Below are 14,291 nucleotides of genomic sequence, written 5' to 3'. Positions count from 1 at the left end.
CAGGAAAACCGGAACGTCACACCATAGGTGACCCTCAGCAGAGAGGAAGCAAATTAAATTAACCCTGTGGTGAATTAACACCCCCGCTGCATACAGGAACCCAACTTAGCCTAAATGAATAGGGTGCCGCTCACTGGCTGCTTTATTCATTCCTGATGATTAGTTATTGTCGGTGCTGCCGACACTTTTATGCAAAGCAATTTACTAATTGTGAGGAGCATGTTGAGGTTAACTGCCCTGCACTTACAATCATCACGTTTAAAGCATGGTTTATGGTCAAAGGTATATGGAAGAAGAACTTAAGTTCAAGGTCGTACAGTCAAAGCAGCTTCCATGATGTGAGATTTCTGTATTCAAAGTCCAGAGTGCCAACCATTTACACCATACAATTATACTAACATTCACAGAGGTGATTGTGTGAGAATAGATCATGCTCCCCACTTGCTGCAAAGAATAATAAAGTAAAATCAATGTTGAGAGAGTGTGTGTGTGGATAATGGCCATTCTATGCTTTGGTCAGGCCAGCGTATGATTCCACACTGCATCACATCGGCTGGCTGCACTCCAGATTACTAATCCTGAACAGCTGCCTGCTGTTAAATTATACACACCGACAGGTGTTAACCACACATACACACAAAACACAAGCACACACATTTATAAACATGCATGCATAGATCATAAATAAACCCATACACATGCATATATGCTAGAATACTATATATAGGCTATTGATCATGTATGAAAGGTCCAGTAGCCCGTGTCATATAATATGTGTATTGAGCTAATTAGATAACAACATGGTGTGTTTTTTAAAGCCATAATCTTTCTATGAGCTAATTACTCAGGGTTATAGCTAATTACTAGGAGTTATAGCTGGGTAACCAGGGCAGAATTACTACCTTTCTGGGTTTGCAAAGACAAGAAAATGAGGTTTGACACATCATGAATATAATCAAAATGTTATTTCTAGATCAAATGTGTATTTTAAGTACTTAATCAGATTTTTATGTTCAAACAGGATTTGATTAGCATTCCTGTTAGACATGTCTTAAAACATTTTTATTTTATGTTTTGTGACTGCAATACCCGCTCTGCTCAAAAGGGGGAGCTCTTAGTAAAAGCAGCTGTGACAGAGGTCCATGAAAAGAGATGCATGTTTGTTATAAGAATCACTGGTTAGACTGTAGGGAGTTGATCGATTCTGCCTGGTTCATTCCCAACAAGTTCCAAGGCTAGCAGTAACAGATGCTTTCATAATGAAAGCTAACGAATGCGGATTTGCCAAAGGGTAAACATAATCTAAGACATCTAAGATTTACTACAGAATAAATAATGAAGGAAAAACAGACAGCGTAAAAGAGATATTTCCAATTTTTTTTAATGTAACATTATTGTAAAATTGTAACAGTAAGGTCTGCTGACAAAGAAAAAAATACTTATAAGGTCCCAAAAAAACATTTCACAGTCACTCATGGATAAACCATGGAAAGAGAACCATTCTAGTCAAAGTATTTTGGTGTTCACAATAATGATACCAGACAATCAGACCACCAACAATAGTTTGTATACAATGTGAAATCTGTATCGATTAAAACATTCTTACGCACACACACACACACACACACACACACGCATACATTTGCAAATATACAAACATATCTTGGTTTAATTTTAGGTAGGCTACATGCAGTGAAATACTGTATAAAAATAGACATTTAAATTGCTTTCTGTACAAACACATATATACACTTATATAAATACAGAGTAAAAAAACCTAAAAGGCATTTACAGTCACATTGTGTTCACTTTTGTACAAAAAAGGACGAAAAAGTCATACCAAGTAAACAATATTAACCGAAAAGCTTCCACATGCGACTCAATCAAGGCTACAGCGCTGAAATCTCTCCCTTTCTCCTCCTTTAAATGATTAGTTCACTCTACGAAAATAGAGCGAACGAAAAAGAATGAGATAGGGAAATGTTCTTTAACAGATTGTTGCTTAGCTCTGGCGTACGTCCTGAAGCAGTTTGTTGATTTCGGCAACCAGTTCACTAGCGTCGACAACTTCGTGTCTCGTGTCGTTGCGTTTTCCCTGCCGCTGGCTGAGCACGCTCTCTAAGTCGTCCTCTTCGTAGTTCTCTGGAATCTCCTCCATCGCCGGCAGCCATTTTAAATGTGCTTGCGATGCCGAATGATTGGTTGAGCCATGTCCGCTATTCAGGGCAACACCGGGATTCTGAAAGTGAGTATTGGCCGCCCACACGGCAACACCCTGTGGGTAAGAGGGACCACTAGATGACGCTTTACCTGGCAGGAAGCCCTTTCTAATCTCCATGCCAATGGAGGAAGGGGGCAGGCCGGCACATTCTTCGATCTCTCTGACCTCAGTGTAAGAAGTCGGCAGGAGACGTTGGAAGACATTGTTCATTTCTGACAGCAGCGAGCTGCTGCATTCCTCATCGTTGTCCTTTCCAAAGGTAGAAAAGCTCTTCTTAGCTGAGTCGACTGACTGCTGGTCCTCTTCGAGGACCTGAGGCCTGCTCTCTTCTCCAGGGATGTACATGTTCACACGGTAATCCGAGGACGCCTGAGATGGCATCCAGCACTGGTCAGAGTGACCCAACACACGGCACTCCTCCGTACACAATTTCATGACTGCTGAGAGAAAGACAGAGATACATTTCTCAGTTGGTTTTTAGAAGCTAAATCAATCAAACTTGGATTTTAAACATTATCCCCCAGTTTCACAGACCAGACTTAAGCCTAGTCCCAGACTAAAATGCATGTTTTAACTGAAAGCAAATATCTTAAAATATGTCAGTGTCATTGGTTTGTCTCAAGATGCACAACAGTAATGTTTTTTCTTCTTCTTCTATGGAACGTTTATAAAAGCTACTTAAATGTTGTCATTGAACTAAGACCTAATCCTGGTTTAGTCTAAGCCGTGCCTGTGAAACCATTCATTTTTAAACTATATTTTTAATACCACTGTCTAATTTGCATCTATTTAAATTAATAGATATTTTAGAAGAAACATCTGAGACAAAGTTGATTCTGTACTTAAATGAAAATAAATCTCCTGTGCTATGAAAGAGCAACCTCTGAGCAATGAAATTTCCTCTGGGCATGTGAAAAATGGCAGAAAGGAAAGTGAGGAAAACAAAGGGATGAAAAAGAATGGTTAAACGAAGAGGGATGATAAGGTTAGGAAGTTAGAGAATAGATATCGGAGGCAGGCGGGCGGGTTGAGGAGGGAGCTTGAGAAGCAGAGGAGATTGAGAGTTTGTCATTCTTCCATTCCAGTTTCTCTTGTAGAGGCTGACATCCTTTGTTAAGCTGGATTATTATTCATTACTTTCGCAGTGCTCCCTCACACAAATCAGATATGACTGAATTTGAATATTAGAGACAAAGCAGCAAGGGGGAAAAACGAAGAGGACAAACTGGAATTGGGATGGAGAAAAATATCAACTGAGCAAAAATTACAATAAACTACTTTGGTGAGGAAAGGGTGGAACTCTAATAGATGCACACAGGTTGCTTATTTCTCTCTATAAAAGAGGAAGAGCAGGGCTGAAATAGCGGCCCTCTGGGTAGAAAAGAGAGTGTGTGTGTGTGCGGGAGGGGGGTTTAACTGCATTGTGAAAGCAATTACGGTGAATTTTCCTTAGTTCAGATTTTGAAAGCATAGGGCTGTCACTCAGAGGAGAGAATGAATACAGGGAAATAACACTCCAGTCCACGCCTCCACACACGCACATGCACATACACTGTCTTAAGCTACCGATAAAACAGATTGACACTGCAAAAGGTAGTGGTTACAAAAACATGATTTCAACCAAGAACCACATAATTCATAGGCTTTTCCCTTAATTTTCTCCTGCATACTGAGTGTTAAAGCACAGCACGGGTCATTTAATTTATTCCTGCACCTGTTTACAACGTAATAAAAGTAAGTCACGGTAGACTGGAACATAAATGCAATGTGCTCGATATAATCAAGCTGATGAATGTCATAACTCAGGGTGATAAAAGGTGAGAAACCACATGAGAGACCAATCAGACTTAATTTCTCACCTGGGTGGAGACGATGGTGTCCATCGCTGTGGAAGAGGTCTCCGAAGCCGTCGCCTAGCAACCGGTCAATGGGCGAATCGCGGCCCATCTCGCAGTCGCTGTCGCCCGCATCACTGTCGCCACGCCCACTATCTTTCAGACTGAACTTATCCATGTCCTGGAGGGCGTACCTGCACACATATTCACACAAACAGTTACAGGTTGATCATGATGTTCTGGAGTATACTGTATGAAATACTATTTGCAAAATTCGAATTAAATCAATCATTAAACTCAATTACCCCATTTAAAAGTGATTTGTAAGAGAAATCAAACATGTAACACATTCAGAATGGCATTACATGTTTAATTATATAAAGTCAACTGAAATCATCTCTATGCATTGCATACAGTCTATGAACATGCATATACAAAGCAGGCAAGCACATGCCACACCCATCATTGTACCTTTGTTCAGACTATAATCTTTATTTAACCATCATTTAAACAGATCTATTCAGTGATGCCTCTTTAGCACCATGCATTTATCTCACACCAAATCACATCAGCAGAGGCGTGCATGACAAAAAATTTAAAACTATCTAAAGCTAGTGTTTTTAAATCATCAACGTAACATTTAAATGCATCCTTGTATGGAACAATGGTTTTAACAATATGCATGAGATAAAATGACATGATCCAAGAACAAAACGCAGATGAGAGTAAAGAAAAAAGGCACAGAAAGCAAGCTATGACCTCATGTGAGGAGCAGTCCAATCAGGATCTGCGAACGTGGGTGACCACGGCAACAGGGAAGTTCTGTCCTATTCTACCACAAACATTTTAGAATACCTATCTTCCAATCCGATCGAACCAGCAGCACACAACAGGTTGAGTATAAATACCCATTTACTCTACCATACTATTTAGAGCACATCATGTCCATATAAGGAGTTGGAGCTTGCAGCTAGTATTTGTTTGTTTGTTTGTAAGTTTACCTGTAGCTGCGAGAGTATTTGTTCCCTCTGAAGCTGGGCCGCGGCTGATACTGACCCTGATGGAGTATTGAGAGGAGCTGTGAGACTTGCTATAGCAAAAACAGATGACATAAATAAAAATAAATACTGATGGAACACGACACTCGTTCACACACACACACACACACATGAATGAACAAAATGAAAAGTGTTAGTGCGAGAACAACACACAATGACGTGAATGTTATGTTTACAAAGGTGAATGAAAAGCTGAGTATAAACAGATGGACAGAGATTTCACAAGCTCTTTATGAAGATAAGCATCAATTACACTGTTTCAATTGGCATTCAAGGACTTGCTTTTACCTCCACAGGGGGCGTGGCATGTGTAAGTTCCAGGGCGAAGTTCTCAGGGATGTGATTGGAGGAAATAGTGACCAAGCTGTTTAGCGAATGGCGGCTGTGTTGGCTCTGTCGGCTGCCCATATGAGCCCGTTCTGGTCCGGGCGAGGAGGTTGGCGAGTGATGGTGCGCCCGGATCGGGAGGGTCCCGTTGACAGTTGGCATCAGAGTGATGTCACCCTTATGGATCTGCCGTGAGGGTTTTTTAGGGTGCTGTTGGTAAGTAGACTCAGCCACCCTGCAGTTGTATGAGCGAGTGTCCTTCTTTTCACGTGTGCAGCGAAGGGCAAAGGCCACCATGATGAGAAGTAGAACAGCACATATCGCCCCAAGGGAGATGATGATTTTCATTGACACGTCTAGAGGGCCATCTCCAGTTCCTTCACCTGTTAGATGGGGGTTCATGTGGTTCTCAATGTTTTCATAAAGTGAAAGCCTCAGTAGGGCTCTCGCACTAAGGGGTTGGGCACCATGGTCCTGCACCAGGATGGTCAGCTCCACGTGATCCTGTGGAATGTCCTGCATGCTGACATTGGTCCGAATTTCGCATGTTTTAGCATCCATGGTGAAGTAACCTGCCTCGTTTCCTCCTACGACAGAACATGAAAGGTCACCGTTGGTGCCAGCATCACGGTCTATTGCACGGACGACAGTTACAATGTCACCGACCTCGGCGTATTTGGATACCGGAACATCAGCCGTGTGGTTCCACAGCTGAGGCATCATGATGACCGGTCTGTTGTCATTCTCATCCAAAACGGTCAACACAACGGTCACGTTACTACGCAGCGAAAGACTACCAGAATCCCGGGCCTGGACTAAGAATGAGATCTGACTTACGTCTTCACGATCAAAAGTACGCAGAGCATAAATGTCTCCGTTAGAGGGGTCAATGGTGACATAAGTGGAGATGGAGCTCCCATGGATCATACTTTCAAGTATAGAGTAGCTCACTTGTCCATTCAGGCCCATGTCTGGATCTGAGGCCTTCACAGATGATAAATAAGCTCCTGGTGAGTTGTTTTCTGCCTTGGAAATCTCATATCTGCTCTTCTCAAACCTCGGCGCATTGTCGTTCTCATCCTGGACCTGCACAGTGAAGCGTTTGATGGTAGATAAACTTGGAGAGCCTTTATCTTCGCCTATAACGGTCAAGCTGAACTCTGACCTCTTCTCTCTGTCCAGAGTGACATTTGTAACAATCATGTAGTTCTTCTCATATGTCTTCTGCAGCCTGAAATGACCCTGGCCGTGGAGACGGCACTCCACCTCTCCATTCAATCCAGAGTCCAGGTCATCTACCCTCACCAGAGCAACAAATGAATCTACAGGAGCCGTCTCTGATATATAAGCTATCTCCTCGTTTCCAGTGGACATTAAATTAATACTAATGTCAGGTTTGTTGTCATTTACGTCCACCACTTTGATTATGACTTTACAGTGTGCTGGCATTGAGTTGGGTCCCATGTCTTGAGCTTGAACATCTATGTCAAACGAATTTGTGCTTTCATAGTCAACTTTCCTCATAAGTGTCAAATGACCGTCATCAGAATTAATTTTAAAGGTCTCTAAAATTTTAGGTGACACGTGACTACTAAAAGAATATACGATTTTCCCGTTGGTCCCTTCATCTGGGTCAGTGGCATTCAAATCAATAAGCAAACTGCCTAAAGGGGAATTTTCAAGCAAATTGATCACATAAGATGGCTTCTCAAATACCGGATCGTTGTCGTTCGAGTCAGCTATGCTGATTTTCAGGAGCGTCGTTCCAAATTTTGGGGGAACGCCCCTGTCTGAGGCGGTGAGCTGGAGTTCATAACTCGCTCGCACCTCTCTATCCAGCTCTTTAATCACAACGAGCTCCGCGTACTTGGCGCCATCGGTTCTAGTTAGAATATCAATCTTAAAGAAGTCAGATGGGGTCAGAGAGTATGTGTTCAGAGAGTTCTCCGCGACGTCTGGATCGGTGGCGCTGTCAAGGGGAATGCGCGTCCCCACGACGGCAGTTTCGGAGATCTCTATGGGAATGACGGGGCGCGCGAACTGTGGCGCATTATCATTAATGTCCAAAATCTCCACTTCGATGTGGAACAGCTGTAGGTGCTCCGTGGGGAGGGTGAGGACGTCAAATTCGATAGTGCAGTTAAGATTCTTTTCGCACAGTTTCTCGCGGTCTATTTTGGTCCTGATGCTGATCTCTCCATCCTGGTCGCGCACGGAGAGAAGAGCCGCGCTGCCGCGCTGCATGGCTCTGAAGCGTAACGGAATCGAGCTCGGAAGTTTTGACAAAACATCAGCGACATCTTCGCGAAGTCTGGCGATTACTGTACCCACCTTCTGCTCTTCGAAAACTTGGTATTTCAGAGTTTTAGCCGAGACGTGTTGTGCCAATGTTACGAGCACAGCAAGTTTGAATAAAGTGACACAGAACACTGTGCCCTTGCTGGTATCCATGTTGGGTCCCGACAGGCACAGAAATAAACTCTCAGAATGATTGTCGCTTGCTTTGTTGTGCTGGCTCAATCCTTCACATGTGTTATTAAGGTCTAAAAAACATCTTCACATGCGAAAGAAAACGTCTTCTTAAAGGGTTCCGACGTTAAAAAATAAGTCTTGACATATAAGCAGAGTGCAGGAGTATAAAACAAGCAATGACATTAAAACCAAAAGCGCATATCCCTCTGTCACTAAGGAGAAATCTGTTGCGCGTATCAAGAGACTGGAAGCGCAACCTCCGCCTGGAGAGCCTGTGTGCGCGCGTATCTGTCTCCCGCTGTCTGAAGACACTCTTTGACTGACTAACCCAAAATAAAAAAGCCTCCGTTAGAGCCACGGCTTCAGACAAAACGCTTCTCTTAAATCAAGGGCTGCCCCTTCTCTCTGCGACTGACCATTCAACACAGAGCCACTATAGATCCCAATTAAATGAAGGGGAGAAAGGAAGTGGATAACTCCGCCCTTTAGGGTCTCTCTCCCCCTCTCTCTCCCTCTCCTGAACGCGCTTCAACAAAGGATGAGAGAGCAGAATTTAAGAATAACTCGAGCTGAACTATCCCTCTGGATGAATGCCAATACAATTTATTCACTTATTGTTTACCTCTATCTTAGATTAAGTAGAATGTTTGTTTGGTGAATTTGTGTAGTTACAGAAAACATGCATTTATAATATGACCTATATATATGACAACCTATAAATGCATCTATAAAAAGAGAGGAACTTGCAAGGTGAAACGCATAAATTCCCCCAAGAACTCCAAAAATACTAATGGTAGCCTATCTATAAGTTTCATAAACGCTCTTCAGAGGAGTGTGTCAATCTTATAAGAACCACTAATAGGATTTTAACACCAAATGAAAACATCAACATTATTTATTATGCACAGAGGGAAGTCTGTTACTCTGACATATAAAGAGGTGTTGTTGTCATGGGGTCCTGTTCCACATTTTACTCCATGTACATTTCTGTTGCTTCTTCATCATTCTGTAAAAATAAAAAAAATAATGACATTAATAAATATTCTACAAAAAAAAATAGAAATATAGCAAAAAACAAACAGAACCTGGAAGCAAATATAGACTATAAAACAGATCAACATTTGAAAACCATGACAGTGTTTGTGTCTCATGATTATCCAATGCCGGCTCAGTAGAAGTATGCTAAGGTGTTACAATCCTCCCGATACGATCAGCCACAAAAGATCTAATTTAACATATAGGCTACAAAAAAAGCTTGTGTGGATGTTATGTACATCAACAAGACACCATATGATTCAGATTCCAGTTCTTTAACATCCATCAAGATGCATGATCAAGACAGACATGAAATACAGACATACTTTCTTTTGCGTTAGAACACCAGGTAGTCTACACTGGTGTAGAAACAATTTTCACACAGAAATTGCTAGTATTTTTTTAAGAAATGGCAAGTAGCTAACACATTGAATTAAACATGAAATTTTGAAGCAGAAAAACTGAAATGGTATTTTCTTGTAAGTCAAATAATCGTTGTTTTATTTAAATTTTTTTTTTTTACAGTAGCCTTATAGCTATACAGAATAACGTTATTTCATTTTGCTGGACTAGACTAAACTTGACTTAAAAAACTGCTTAAGTGTATTACTTAAATCCTTTTAGTGTCGCCTGCTTTCCCTGTTTGGGGTTCAAGTATTCTCACGCGATACTGAATCGTCATCTGCCATATAGATTTGAGTTTAAGCTGTGTATCGAATCACTTGTTCTGATGAATGAGTACAACAACAAAAAAACTCACTCACGCGCACAAACAGCTCTATGCACGTGAATAATATGTTTTTACATCTTTTGGTGTGATTCCAGCTAAATGTATTAACATAACATCCATGCAAGTGCTTAGGAAGAATGTGCACAATCTGGACCGGGTCGTCTGGACCGGGTCACTTGCATTTGTACTCGGGTCAGCCTACTCTTTGAAAGAAAGCTTTCTCCGAGTCTAAACTATAGAGGGAAATTAGTTCAGTTTGAAAGTGTAAAAACGGGGACAATTCAATTGCTCTATCACGCTCACGGGCAAACGGATGAATAAAATACATTAAATGGCCTATTTCCTGACTCTCACTCAAATTCCCATGGTGATATTTTAACCCGTGGAAATGTAGCCAGCCATATCAAACGCACAGAAGTTGGGCTTGGATTAATAAAAAGCCCTTTGGCGACAGATTTGACACAAATGCTGCTCCTCTTTTCCCAAGCCTGGAGTTCCATGTGCTTTAACATACCAAGAGGGCCCATACTGAGACACTGGGGTATTCTGGGGACTGTTTGGGAAAGTGATTACCAGGGATATTTCCGCGTTACCAGAAGGCGCACGTTTGACCCCGCCACTTTCTTTTGTTTAATTTATTCTTTTCATAAGACACCATGTTTGCGAATCGTCTGCATTTCGCCCGACCAATTTTAGCAGGGCGATTTTAACCAGGTTGGATACGGCCGAGCGCTCTCTTTGGCTCCGAAGCTTTAATGCAATTACCTCTGCCATAATCACATTGCCTGAACAAAGACGTCAAAGTCTTTGCTGAATTTCGGGGGTTCTGGAATGCCCGCAGTGTTGCATGAAAAATCACACAGTCTAAAAGAAGTGCGATAAGTAAAAACAGATGCACATGCTAATGCACTTAGACACGGTTTGGCTTAAAAAAGAAGAAAAAATCCCTCATCTGACATAACCTATTTAAACTCGTGAACAATATTATAGTAAAACAAATACATTTAAGTTGAAAGCCAACTCGCGAGGCAGGTGCAACGTGACACATATAGGCTACCCTCGGTTTTAAGCCTTAAACAGTCCCAGACTGAAATGCATGTTTGAGCTGTTTTAACTGAAAGCAACTATCTTAAAATATGTTAGTGCCATTGTTTTGTGTCAAGATGCACACAAGTAGCCTAAAGGTTTTTTTTGTTGTTGTTTTTTTTTTTTTTTTTTTCTAAGGCATGTTTATATATGTTCAGTATGCTCATATCCTAACTGAACTAAGGACTAATCCTGGCTTAATCTGAGCCCTGTCCCTGAAACCGGGTTGTAAACTAATTTCTAATGCTGTTTTTTAGCATTCAAAGAATGCCTATGACTGATTAGGCTTAAATGGAATAATGATCATGTCATGGAGCAAAGAAACATCTGCATTTTTGGTGGCAGTACAACTTTACTACACCATTCGGGACCACTGCGTCTCAATCTCCCTGACAGAGGCGCATCCCTCTATGTGCCATAAAACCAAACCACGTATTCATCTCTTGTCATTGATATTCTGTTCTTTTCCAGTCCAACAATGGCCCCAGCAGGTGGAACGCAGACCAACTGAGGTTGGTTTCCAAAGTCGCGCACGAACTTTGCTTATAGTGACGCTGGAATGCGCGTGAACGAGCGCGCGCTGCCGTTGTAAAGGCACGCGAGCATCTGTCGCCTCATCTGTCTCATTATCCCTCATTCGATTAGCGCTCTCTCTTTCTAGGCGGGCAGCGTCTCGCTTTCTCAATAGACCCCTGGTCACAAAGGTCTCTGACAATGCGCATTGTTATTCATACTGGGCCAAAGAGCAAACTTAGTCCTCTCCCCCTGGTTGGAACGGTACTTTTACTGCTTTATGAGTCGTTGAGCGGGATAACAAGACTCAAGAGCCTGTTTGCTCGCGTGATGCATGTAGTGTTCGTTCTTAAGAGCACTATATTGAGCTTCGTGTCGCGGTGAGGGCGACAAATTTATTGCTTTTTTTTAACAGTAGCCCACTATGGAAACCCAGCCCTGCTATAAAACCTTAAGTTAGTGTATGTACAGGCTAATTTGTGGAAATGATATGACAGCTGCACTCGAGGGTCACCCTCAGTTACACTGTGTTTCTAATCTTGCCAGTGAGAGTTTATCCTTACAGTGCAAAGAGAGCTTAATACTGTCCATTACTATTTCACTGAAATCAAAGTTTGCATATTGTATGGATGAAAAACCTTGGGTACACAGTTCACAAGTCAAAAATCCATAGGAAAGTGATTCCTGCTGAAAATCTATCATCACTTGGAATCAGAGCTCAAGTATATTCTAATGGGAATATCTGTATAAACTGATATTCCCACAGGATTTTTGCTCTATTGGATAGCCTACTGTGAAATCTTTATCAAAACCCACTTGTATTAGAACAATCTTCTTCTGCTACAAATAAAATGTAATTATATCAGGCACTAAATTAATAATTTATTTATTTATTTTTTCTTGTATTATATTGTCAATGTTTTATACATACATTTATATAACAAAATGCATCCTTGAGTGTTTTTTTTTTTTGGCAGTTTCACATAAAATGATAAATGTACATTTTATTCCATTGGTAATTATAATAATCCTACTGGGGACCATGTGTTAAAAATATCATTTGTTTTCTTGTTTAATACTATGCACTACCAGTAAAAAACTACAGCTTGTCACTGGGACAGATCCATTAATGAACTTATATGTACTCTTGGGGTTGTACTGTATATATATCCCATAGGGGTAGATAAGGTCCAAAAATGTATATTTTGAGTGTACTGCCCCAGTGACAAGTTGTTGTACCACAACTATTTATTTTATTCTACAGTGTGGTATGTTGCAATCTGTTATTATCCTATTAGTGAACTTTAGGATTGAGTCAAGTAAGTATTTCTCGTCTCTGTTTTCGCAGGTTACCCTTAATTCAGTTTTGTTTAAAACTGAGAGTCAATGTGCATCCTATATATATGTATATTGGTAACTCTTCAATGAAATTCATTTTTTCCGGACATTCTTTCTCATAACACAGCAATGACTTCTACACATAATTTTAATACCATTTTGCACTATGTTGATATATAATGTTATAAAATCATGCCAGAATAACAAATATATACAATTATTACATTTTAAGATATTTTAATCACAAATTAAATGGCTGTATTGGCCTTCGGACGGTTAAACCGAATGACCTTTTGACACTTCAAAATTTTTAAAATACCTTTATATGTAATAAAATATAAATACAAACTTTTGCATTCAATAAAAGATATCAAGTTGTACTACCTTACATACTTTGGATGTCATATCTTTGTTTTTTTTAATTATTATTAAGGCCTTTGGAAAAAAAAAAGACCTGTCAAGTCATTTACCAAAAACGACTTTTGTTTTTGCCCCCATTTTTCATGAGCGGAACTCAAAGATCTAAGACTTTTTCTATGTACACAAAAGGCCTATTTCTCTCAAATATTGTACACAAATCTGTCTAAATCTGTGTTAGTGAGCACTTCTCCTTTGTCGAGATAATCCATCCACCTCACAGGGGTGGCATATCAAGATGCTGATTAAACAGCATGATTATTGTACAGGTGTGCCTTGGGCTGGCCACAATAAAAGGCCACTCTAAAATGTGAAGTTTTATCACACAGCACAATGCCACAGATGTCGCAAGTTTTGAGGGAGCATGCAATTGGCATGCTGACTGCAAGAATGTCCACCAGAGTTGTTTCCTGTGAATTGAATGTTCATTTCTCTACCATAATCTGTCTCCAAAGGCATTTCAGAGAATTTGACAGTACATCCAAGCGGCCACATAACCACAGATCACGTGTAACCACACCAGCCAAGGACCTCCACATCCAGCATCTTCAGCTCCAAGATAGTCTGAGACCAGCCACCCGGACAGCTGCTGCAACAATTGGTTTGCATAACCAAAGAATATCTGCACAAACTGTCAGAAACCATCTAGGGAAGCTCATCTGCATGCTAGTCGTCCTCATCGGGGTCTCGACCTAAATGCAGTTCGTCGTAACCGACTTGAGTGCTCACATTCAATGGCATCTGGCACTTTGGAGAGGTGTTCTCTTCACGGGTGAATCCCAGTTTTCACTGTACAGGGCAGATGGCAGACAGCGTGTATGGCGCCGTGTGGGTGAGTGGTTTGCTGATGTCAATGTTGTGGATCGAGTCCCCCATTGTGGCGGTGGGGTTGTGGTATGGGCAGGTGTATGCTATGGACAACGAACACAGGTGCATTTTATTGGTGGCAATTTTAATGCACAGAGATACCGTGACGAGATCTTGAGGCCCATTGTTGTGCCATTCATCCACGACCATCACCTCATGTTGCAGCATAATAATTCACGGCCCCATGTTGCAAGGATATGTACACATTTCCTGGAAGCTGAAAACATCCCAGTTCTTGCATGGCCAGCATACTTATTGGACATGTCACCCATTGAGCATGTTTGGGATGCTCTGGATCGGCGTATACGACAGCGTGTTCCAGGTCCTGCCAATATCCAGCAACTTCGCACAGCCACTGAAGAGGAGTGGACCAACATTCCACAACAGGCCAC

At 41.2% G+C, this 14,291-nt stretch overlaps 1 protein-coding gene across 4 annotated transcripts; it reads right to left on the bottom strand.

Annotated features, from left to right (window-relative positions):
* Positions 1-1,367: 1,367 nt before the first annotated feature.
* Positions 1,368-8,345, bottom strand: pcdh18a (protocadherin 18a). Of its 4 annotated transcripts, none has more exons than XM_077205089.1 (4): positions 5,403-8,345; positions 5,058-5,146; positions 4,081-4,250; positions 1,368-2,661 (listed from the first exon to the last, which is right to left on the bottom strand). In XM_077205089.1, the coding sequence occupies exons 1-4, from the start codon at positions 7,890-7,892 to the stop codon at positions 2,003-2,005; spliced, it is 3,408 nt and encodes a 1,135-aa protein (XP_077061204.1). In that variant the 5' UTR covers positions 7,893-8,345; the 3' UTR covers positions 1,368-2,002. The 4 variants fall into 4 exon arrangements, with proteins under 4 accessions (XP_077061204.1, XP_077061206.1, XP_077061207.1 ...); XM_077205091.1 differs by having other exon boundaries at positions 5,058-5,113; positions 5,403-8,337; XM_077205092.1 differs by having other exon boundaries at positions 1,368-2,658; positions 5,058-5,113; positions 5,403-8,322.
* Between the last annotated feature and the right edge of the window lie 5,946 nt (positions 8,346-14,291).

This window comes from Siphateles boraxobius, unplaced genomic scaffold (assembly GCF_051911475.1).
Source record: "Siphateles boraxobius isolate OS27281-9 unplaced genomic scaffold, OSU_SipBor_1 53, whole genome shotgun sequence".
In the NCBI taxonomy this organism is placed as follows: domain Eukaryota; kingdom Metazoa; phylum Chordata; class Actinopteri; order Cypriniformes; family Leuciscidae; genus Siphateles; species Siphateles boraxobius.
This window is presented reverse-complemented; position numbering and strand designations above follow the sequence as displayed.